The sequence below is a fragment of the Nicotiana tabacum genome, chromosome 1 (genome assembly GCF_000715075.1).
Source record: "Nicotiana tabacum cultivar K326 chromosome 1, ASM71507v2, whole genome shotgun sequence".
Classification (NCBI taxonomy): Eukaryota; Viridiplantae; Streptophyta; class Magnoliopsida; order Solanales; family Solanaceae; genus Nicotiana; species Nicotiana tabacum.
In genome coordinates, this window is record NC_134080.1 from 10079844 (window position 1) to 10090330 (window position 10487).

The window sequence follows — 10487 nt, forward strand, 5'->3', positions numbered from 1 at the left end:
AATTAAAGTTTTATACACTTAATAAGATAAACTAATACTTGTACAATTATGTTGCTTAAAAAAATATTTATATATAATATTATTTAATAAGTAGTACTTTCTCCGTTCAATTCTACTTGACATGCATACTAAAAATAGATTTTCATTTTTACTTGTCACTTTACTCATATCAAGAGAATACAATTTTTTTTTATGTTATACTCACAGTATTTATTACTCATTTTAAGTCATTTTTCAAATCCAATAAAATATGCATTAATTAAAATGAGTATCATGATAAATTATATACTTTATTTATTATATTTTAAGGGGCGTAAAAAATCAAAACGTATCAAGTAAAAGTGAACGAGAGTATTTTATAAATAATGAAGAATAAATGTTAAATGACTTATTAGGAGAAAAATTGTCATAAAAAACATCATTGTTGCGAATCTATATGATAAGCTGACTTGTCAGCAGAAAGCAAGTAGGAACTAGAAGTTCAATGGATATTCGAAAACCGACTAAATCGACTGTATCGTACCTCACCGAACCGATTTTTAGGTTTCTTTTTAAGAAACCGTAGGTTTTTATATAAATATATAACCGCACCGATAATTAGGGTAAGTTTTTTATTTTATAAAAATAAACCGAAAAAAACCCGAACCGTACCGAATAAATTTTATATGTAAAAAATATATTTATTTAGTAAGTTTAAAAATAATAATGCATTAAATTTTCTTTGGGCCTTGGAATTATGAAAACTATTACAAACCAACAAGTAATTAAACTCAAAATACTAATTCCTAAAACCTATTATGCTACTTCTACTTAAACTAAGTTATTTCAAGTATCTTTATGCAATTATGAGTAGCAAACTACAATGTATTGAATATGTTTCCTTTCATATAATTTAGATTTATCTTTTTGAATATTTAATATTCTATAGACTTTATTCTTGAGTCCCAGCTTGGTATATCTTTCAACTCGTGTGATTAATATTTTCTTTGTCTTTGTTTGATTTTTTTTACGCTGTTGTAGAATAGTTGATGGATCTATATTCTAGCCATATTTCTTTTTTTTTTTAATTCATCACTCTTTAAACAGTAAAAATGTCTAGAGAGTTTTGCTAATGTAATTCTACTTCTACTGGTGAATTTCACATGATATTAAAAAAATACCGAAAATTAACCGAACCGTACCGATACCGAAGAGAAACTAACATGATTGAGACGGTTTTGAAAAGTCTAATTTTGGTTATACATAATAAAATAACCAAAAAATTGGTATGATACAAATTTTATAAAATAACCGAACAAACCGAACTATTGTTGTGGGAACCACAGACAAAAAACTAAGGATAGTGCCGCACCTTTTAGTTCCCCGTGCCGCATTAGCCATTCTTTTTCTTTCAATCTGCTTCAGTACTCACTCCCAAAGCTCAACAGAATAAAAGAAAGGTAAAAAAAAAAAAGCAAAGAAATTAAAGACATGGCAATCAAAGAGTTGTAGCCGCCCCAGCACGCCAAAAAATTATTTTTGTGACACCCAATTACTATATATATCTTGAAAAACTTCCCTCAATTTCCAGTCCAAACCCTACAAATTGTCTGTTTCTTTTTACTGAGCCAAGGTATCAGCTTTTCTTCACTTTTATGCTGGTTTCAGTTAGTTTTTTAATCAAGATTCAATTTTTATGCAGTACCCATGATTTTTTTCTCTGTTATAGTTGCATGTTATGTTGAATCCCCCCCCCCCCTCTTTAAGTTGGTTTTGTTAATCAAGATTCAACTTTTCTGCAATACCCATGTTTTCCCCCCTGTTATTGTTGCATGTTCTGTTTAGTGTTTTTTCCCCTCTTTGAGTTGGTGTTGTTAATCAAGATTCAGTTTTTCTGCAAACCCCATGATTTTTTAATGGTTGTTTTTTTGTTCTCTTGCTAGTTTTGTAGTAATGATTGTTAATTGCTCATGGGTGTTGATGGTATTGATGAAAGATTCAAAATTTATAGTACTTGTTAATAAGTGCTTTAGTAATGTGGTCGGTACTTGTGTCCTAGAGTAGACTGCTATACTAGTTTCAGTTTTTTTCTAGTTCCTCAAGTAATTTAAGTGCCAAGTTAAATTGCATTGTGTAAGATTGCATTCGTCGATATGGGATTTTAGTATACTTAATGCAAGACAGAAATATCACGACACATGGAATTTGTTGTGTCCACATAATCCATATGGAATGAGAAGGGGGGAATGTTTGGTAGAAAGGCTAATCTACGGTATGTAAATTTCTGAAGTACTGTGATTTCAAATGTTAATGTTGTTTCTATAGTATATATCAGCTTATATTCATCCCGATCTGAGCTTGTTGGTGGGTAGTTGGTTTGGCTCTATCCAATTGTATACAACTATGTTCCTGCTTAACTAAGAGGTGAGAAGTTTATCCTACCATGTATCGCAGAGAAATGTTATGCTTTGTCTTCCTGAGGAACTAAAGTATTGTGTTCAATTTGACGGTCATTCTGAATTTGACCAAACTATTTTTATCTTAAGACGTCCTGAAAGGCTTGACACTATTTCACTGGTAATTTTATTATTAAATTTGTACTGGTTTCAAGAATTCAAATTATTTGACTAATAATAGTTACTCTTAATTATTATATTAATACTCTTGTACAACCACTCATGTAATCCACAAGTCAAAATATAATTTGAACCGGTGGCGGAACCACATGTAGTTGACACCCTTCGTCCGAAAATTAGAATGTGTGGCTAAGTAATTTTCTTTGGCTTATTCGTGGATTTGCTTCTTTATATTTTGACCCCCCTAGTGAAAATCCTGGCTCAGCCTTTTGAACTCAAATGGTATGACGTGAGAAGAGATGGAGGGAGTACATGCTTCTTGTTAAAAGTGGTTGAACATCAGTTTCTCCTGTGATTTTCAGGCACAAAGAATGGCCTTGATGTCTCAGGCAGGTTCTTCACATTGCATTTACTCTGAAAAGATGAAATGTATAAGTGGACACAGCAGCATCACGAGCAATATGGAGATGCTCAAAATGAAGGACATATGCTTTGGCAATATTTCTTCACGGAATTCCTCAAAACCAATGCAAGGGATTTACTTGGACCGCGTTGGGGTGGAACGTAGGCGAGGACGCTTGGCAATTGTTGCTGCAAGTCCTCCAACAGAGGATGCCGTTGTTGCAGCAGAGCCATTAACAAAAGAAGACCTTGTAGCTTATCTTGCTTCTGGATGCAAATCCAAAGAAAAATGGAGGTTCAAAGTTTAGCTTTTCTTAGTGTGCTTAAATTTCAGTTGCATATAGTTTGCCAAAAAGATGAATAATCATTTTCTCATTTGTCCATTATAAGTAGATTAGTTAGTTCATTCATCACATATATGCCAAGCATGTTGAGTAATTTATGGATTTTTTCATCACTTACGTATTTTTGTTATACGACTCATTTGTTGTGCCAAAATTCTTTCTTGACCTTCTATTGTAGTCTATGATATGGTAAATATATTTTACACCTTTTGCATGTCATTATTTTTTTTGATCATGTGGGTAAATTTTCACTTTCCATAAAAATAAATAAATAAATTATTGTAACCGTTCTCACTGTCATGCATTTGCCAAATGTGGGTACCAGGGAATTAAGACTTGATCACAGTATTTCTACACCGAACTAACAAGTTGTATCATTTGGGATCCACTTTTCATGGATCATGTATTTTTGCATAGATTTGGTGATAAGGTTTCTGCTTCACGAGTAATTTGAATATTTCATATTACTTGACTGTGTATTTAGACCATATTAATCAGTTCAACCTTTCTTGTTCTCTGAAAACTCCATGAGCAGGATAGGCACTGAACATGAAAAGTTTGGTTTCGAGTTTGGAACTCTGCGACCCATGAAGTATGAACAAATAGCTGAATTACTAAATGGTATTGCCGAGCGATTTGATTGGGAAAAAGTAATGGAGGGTGACAACATTATTGGCTTGAAACAGGTAGAACATGAACTTGGTGTTTTTATGCAAACTTTGGTCTAAGTTATTATAGGATGTATTCATCATGGCTCTATACAATGTATTCTGTAACTTAGCATGAATAGAAGCACCATTCCTGATTCATTTTTTTTCTTCTAAGTGTACTGTAGTAACTGTTCTGACTTTACTTTAACATAATTGGTGGATAAATTTGCACCGCGTTCGAACAGGGAAAGCAAAGCATATCACTGGAACCTGGTGGTCAGTTTGAGCTTAGTGGTGCACCACTTGAAACACTGCATCAAACTTGTGCAGAGGTTAATTCACATCTTTACCAGGTTCGTACTTTTGAAACTCCGTCAGTTTCTTTTCTAGTGAAATATTGGGCAATTAAAGATCGATTGAACTAAGGGGATTGGAACGAAAGGGAATCTTATTCTTTTGAGTTGGAGAAATCCTCCGAATGTGTTGGCCAGTTTTTGCTTCCAGGAAGCGGTTGATGACTTATTTTGGTACCGGAATTTTCTCAGTGTGTGCCTGCTAGTATGCTTGCTGAAGCACGTACTCCCCCCCCACCACCCCAGGAAAAAGCTGCACAGATGAACTTTAAGTTTTGCTGATTTGTAAAAGTTTTCGCTGACAGGTTAAAGCTGTTGCAGAGGAAATGGGAATTGGATTCTTAGGAACTGGATTCCAGCCAAAGTGGGGGCTGAAAGATATACCAGTAATGCCGAAGGTAAAAACAATATTCTGATCTATGTTGTAACCAAAAAATTTGTCCAGCGTGCTGGTACCTTAGCATCTTATCCCTTTGAGACTGCTACTTTAACAGTGAAAAGATGTTCACAAGTTTGTACATGACCATTTCACATTTGTTCAGCATGTCAAGTGCAGTAGAAGCCTGTTTCTATTGCAATTTGAAGAGAGATCTCTTTTTTGCGCCTCCTTCTAATTATGAAAACGAGGAATACGTCTTCTAGTATCTCATCAACATTGATATCTCTAGGAGGTCAGGAGAGACAGATGAAATATTGTTCCAATGATTACTTAGTCAGATTGACGTTTCAGATGTTGCTTGTCCACATCTTATCCTTTAGAAGCTGCAGAGGACAAGTATATAAAGGTGTAAAACTGTAATTAGTGCCATTTGAGCTGATCATTCATCGTCATCTCCATTAGGCAAATTTAGATTAATAGCAAAGCACTCAATAGTAAACCCGATTCCAGGACCAGATCTAGTAAGTGTTTTCCAATAATTGGAAATTATCAAGAGATCTTGCCTACGATTTTATCCTGCACAGTCTTCACAATTTAGAAATGCAACTAGACTTCCCCCACTAGCTTCTTTTATGTTCTGTTTTCTTTAGTTATTTACTTTAACAAAGCCAGAACTATGATATTTTATTTTGATTTGCAGCTGTAATTTAAAAAATAGTGCTATTCATATTCTATACAACATCTTGTGCTTCTCACACATCAATGCTATGTGTCTTGTGTCTGGTCTTTTAGCTCTGAAAGATATATCTAGTTATGGCTTCTTTTTTCAAGTATAATTTGACCACTGAGATCTGCAATCAGCTGGTTTTTTCACTGACAAAGCACTTTGACTCAGGGGAGATACGAGATTATGAGAAATTACATGCCCAAAGTTGGCTCACTTGGGCTAGATATGATGTTTAGAACATGCACTGTTCAGGTATGCTAAATGGTTCTATTTTTCTCTTCGTTTTTTTGCTCTTTTCATTTTGATGGGATGTCATTACCCCTTGGCTATTGGACTGTGTACCACTGTGCAATATTCAAAAGCTATTTTTAACTCTTTTCTTTTTGCGCATGCCCTGCATGGTAACATGCATTTGTAAGCTGAACCGGTATCTATGAATTTGTTGTTGAACAGGTAAATCTGGACTTCAGTTCTGAAGCTGACATGATCAGAAAGTTTCGTGCTGGTCTTGCCTTGCAGCCTGTATGGAACCTTTGTCCTTTCTCTTTCTACATGGAAGTTATGTAGTTACTTTAATTAAACTATTTAATGAAACAGATTGCTACAGCTCTCTTTGCTAATTCACCTTTCACTGAAGGAAAACCTAATGGTTATCTCAGCATGAGAAGGTATGTGTATTAAAATACTGTTCTTGTTGCTCTGAGGAATATAATCAGACTTGTACATAACAAATCTTTGTTTGTTTCACCAGCCACATTTGGACCGATACAGATAATAACCGTGCCGGGATGCTTCCCTTCGTCTTTGATGACTCTTTTGGGTAAGTTTCTCTTCAAATACTTAAAGTTTCTTGAGTCATGACATATTACTTTCTGTCTTCAGTCGAGATTATTTTTTTTGATAGAGTAGGAGTGCAACTTGTAGGGGCATTAGGAACCATATTAACATTTCCTTTCTCTTTTAGTATTTTTAAGATGAATCCCTTGTCTTTTAAAAAAAAAGTAATTCAACCTTTTGACTTGTAAAAAAAGTTAATTCAACTTATACTTCTACGTTCCGATGCATTTGAATGGTCAGTTCCGATTATAAATGTTTCTTTCAATGGATTGCCTCAAATTTTAAGCTGCCTCATGATTTCTACTATTAGTTTTTGAGAGTTCTAAGAAGTAAAAGCGCGAACAGGTAATGACTTAATAAAAATTAACCTCTCAGCTGGTAATCATGTAAAAATGTTTGACACCTTCTCCTAGCAGTGGCCCTGAAGTTTAAGAATATAGCACTGTATGGAGGTCAGAGACCTCTTGCAAAAGAGCCTTGTAAATTTAATCTCGTATGTTGTGCTGGTGCACAACTATTTTGTTCTTGAGACCACTTGAAGGCGGCATTTCTGTTTACTAGCAATAGACTTCACTTTTTCACATGCTGAATTGAGTTCAGTAAATGCATGTATGCCTTCATATTATGATTTTTAGGTGGAATTGTGCATTCATCTTAGTTGTTACCTAAGGCTGCTGTGGGATAGTCATCTTTCAAAAGGCTTCTTGATTTGTCAGAAGAAAGCATGTTTACCCTTGTACTCTTAAGCCCATGGTCCTTTTGTTAAATGTATTTCACTATGAATGACCTTGTCCTACGTTATATAGTCGAGCTGGGTAAGGAAAATGGATTAAATTTATTGGAGTTCGAAATGTGTTGTCCGAACCTGCTTTGAGAACTGTTCAGCAGGGTTACATGATGTGTTAGGAATCAAATGAAGATTTGTATTTAATGTTAATGAATTCATTCCTTGACATCTCCAAAACTTCCATGGTTAGACTTCATTGTCAAAGCAAACACTTTCTGTTCTAATGGGCACAGGTTTGAGCAGTATGTGGATTATGCACTTGACGTCCCTATGTATTTTGTCTATCGGAAGAAGAAGTATATTGATTGTGCTGGAATGTCTTTCCGGGTAAGTTATTTTGTGAACAGTACAGATTTGTATGTCATTCGCTTGTGCTTATTTAACAACGTTGCTGCAGGACTTCATGAATGGAAAACTTTCCCCTATTCCCGGCGACTACCCTACTCTTAATGATTGGGAGAATCACCTCACAACAATATTTCCTGAGGTGTGCAAGCTTCATCCGAGAAAATGTCCTTACCGCTGGTTTGTCTATGTATAGTTTATGAAAATATTAACTTGGGTTAACTTTATCAGGTGAGACTCAAAAGATATCTGGAAATGCGAGGTGCCGATGGAGGACCTTGGAGAAGGTTGTGTGCATTGCCTGCATTCTGGGTATGAAATCTGTTTCTCTAGGGATCATGATGTTGATTTTTGGAAAAAACAAGAAAGAAAAGAATGAAAGCTAGTATTATATTGTGACCTTAGAGATAGAAACAATAGTAGTTGCAGCAAGGGTTTGCCTAACCGCATCCACTTCCAACAATGGGAAAATAACGGAGAAAGGGAGAATAAGATATGGTTGTGCTCAGGGCGGAGCTAGAAGTTCGTATATGGGTTCGGCTGAACCCAATAGGTTTTGCTCAAATACTATATTTATGTTAAAAATTTCATTAAATATGTACAAATATTAAATTTAGAACCCCATTATTAGCACTTGAAGTTGTCGTTCTAAATCAAGAGCCCATAAAGTTGAAATCCCAGATCTGCCTCTGGTTGTGCTCACCTCCCCTCGCACTGAGAGGAACTTCTCCTGTTTGTTGGGACTGTTCAACGTTTCTTATGGGCTACTTTGAGCCCGATAGCTTAGTTAATCTTTTTTTTGGTTTAATTTCAAGGTGGGTATACTCTACGATGAGGTGTCTTTGCAAACCGTTTTGGATATGACGTCTGATTGGACTGCAGAAGAAAGAGAGATGTTGAGGAATAAGGTAATATATCCTATTACAGTTCTCTCTTTTCTCAAGCATGAACATTTGGACAAGCAAAATCATTCGAAAACAAAGAGGGGTAATGTATCATGGACTCTTCATCTGAAAAGCACACATTTGTTTTTCATCAAGTTATAATTTGCAGTTCTTCAGAATATGTCGTTTAAGAACTTATACAGAGTATTAGAGATGATTAATATCACCCGTTTTGGTAGGTGCCAACCAGCGGTTTGAAGACACCATTTCGAGATGGATTGCTTAAGCATGTTGCTCAAGATGTTGTCAAGTTGGCAAAGGTGGGGTTAAAGCTTCTAATGTTCCACTGCTCGCCATATATCTACATGTTTACTAACTTATTAATTGATTTCTGATCTTCAGGAAGGCTTGGAGAGAAGAGGCTATAAGGAAACAGGATTTTTGAACGAAGTAACCGAGGTAGTCAGAACAGGTAAGTAACTTCTTTAACAACTTAATCTAGTTGAGACATTATCCTTTTGAACTTGTGTTAGTATCTCTTTGCTTGTTCTCTGGATACAACACAATGTCAAAATGATACTACTTTCTTTATTTGGAATTCTAATCGAACTGTTCGCTGTACTTGACATGTATCATTTACTACTAATAGGTGTAACACCAGCTGAGAAGCTCCTGGAATTGTACCATGGGAAGTGGGGACGAAGCGTGGATCCAGTCTTTGAGGAGCTTCTCTACTGAAGTTATTTGAGAGTGCATTTCAATCCAGTCATTTCCTATGTTGTAAATGATTTCTCAATTTCTTTTTGAGAGTTATATCTGCGAATTTTGTCTATGATGAGACAAATAATCTAGCTAGATTAAGATCTGTTACATGTATCATATGGCATGAAACGTCATATGTAGCTCTCACCTTGGATCTTATCAATCTGCTTCCAAATAGCATTTTTATACACTGGGACATACGTTTTTCCCAGAAGAGTAACATAGCCATGCAAAATGAAATAAATGAACTTTGGCTGACCACAATCACCAGCATTACTTGTTTTTGCTTAGGCTCTCCCTCTCTCTCTCTCTCTCGCTCTCCCACACAGCGCGCGCACACACACATACACCGGCGAGCATTTCTGAGTTAAATTCTTGAAAAGATGACCCCTCTTCAAATAAACAATCACTATATGTGATATACAAGAGACAAAATAAAGCAGAGGCTGCAAAATACTGCTTCAGGTTCTGATTGAAAGTTGCATAATGTCATTGAATGGTGCACCCTAATGTGTAGTTTTGTGGTCAATGTAGTGCATTAAGAACAATGGTTCAAATGCCATAGGAGGCCATAATACTATGTGATTTCTTTTCATCTGTCTTGATGGTAGGGGTGGATGTATTCTGCCGGCTACGGATACATCTGAACCTATAACAATCGACACAGAGTATAGATAAATATGTAAAACCTTAGCAAAATCTCAGGGCCGAGGGTCTACTGAAAATATCTCTCTATCTTTTTTAAAGGTAAGGACTGCATACACATTACCTTCCCCATATCCCATTTGTGGATTGTATTGGGTTTTTTGTTGTTGATGTTACTAAAATCTCAACAAATCTTATAAATGAACCCATAATTTTAACAGTACATTGAGTTTAATGCTAAAAATCTTAAAAGTTAAACTCATTTAAATTTAAATTTTGAATTCGCCTCTGTTTGATGGACAATATTATCAATCGAGATGTACGCAAGCTGACGTGGATTATAAAAAATGTTGTTGAATGGTTTCCCACAGCCAGTGGATGCATATAGTTCAGAACTTGATGGAACTGCAGTCAGTGCATATGCTTGGGCCCAAAAGGGCTCATAAGTCTAGAAACTTCATATGGGCCGGGTCACATTCCAGAGAAACTTGATTTTTATTAGCCCACTGTTTTCCTTCTAGGTCAAGAAAACCACGGGCCAATCAGCGAAAAGCCCTAGACAGTTTCCACAATTACACTGCAATCATAACTACTACACGCACCTATCAAGAGCGTGTTGACACGCCAAAATCTTGTCCCATTGACTTAAGGGTAGACTACAAACCAACAAATGATCAATTTGTGGTTTTGACTTGACTTGAACAAGTGGTGATGAAAAATGAAGTAATATTTGATTTTATTTGGTGGTTAACAAAAAATTAAAACGGAAATCGAACTAAACATATAAATTATATATAGAAAAAAGTTATACTGATTA

General features: G+C 35.5%; 1 protein-coding gene across 1 annotated transcript; it reads left to right on the forward strand.

Annotated features, from left to right (window-relative positions):
- Positions 1 to 1382: 1382 nt before the first annotated feature.
- LOC107799938 (glutamate--cysteine ligase, chloroplastic) lies at positions 1383 to 9283 on the forward strand. Its single transcript, NM_001325681.1, is given in 16 exon segments — positions 1383 to 1612; positions 2918 to 3252; positions 3837 to 3987; positions 4197 to 4304; positions 4610 to 4702; positions 5579 to 5662; positions 5864 to 5932; positions 6008 to 6078; positions 6162 to 6230; positions 7268 to 7361; positions 7432 to 7521; positions 7611 to 7691; positions 8195 to 8287; positions 8503 to 8583; positions 8666 to 8735; positions 8913 to 9283. Coding segments are annotated over 15 exon segments (1569 nt in total). The 5' UTR covers positions 1383 to 1612; positions 2918 to 2926; the 3' UTR covers positions 9002 to 9283.
- The last annotated feature ends 1204 nt before the right edge of the window (positions 9284 to 10487 follow it).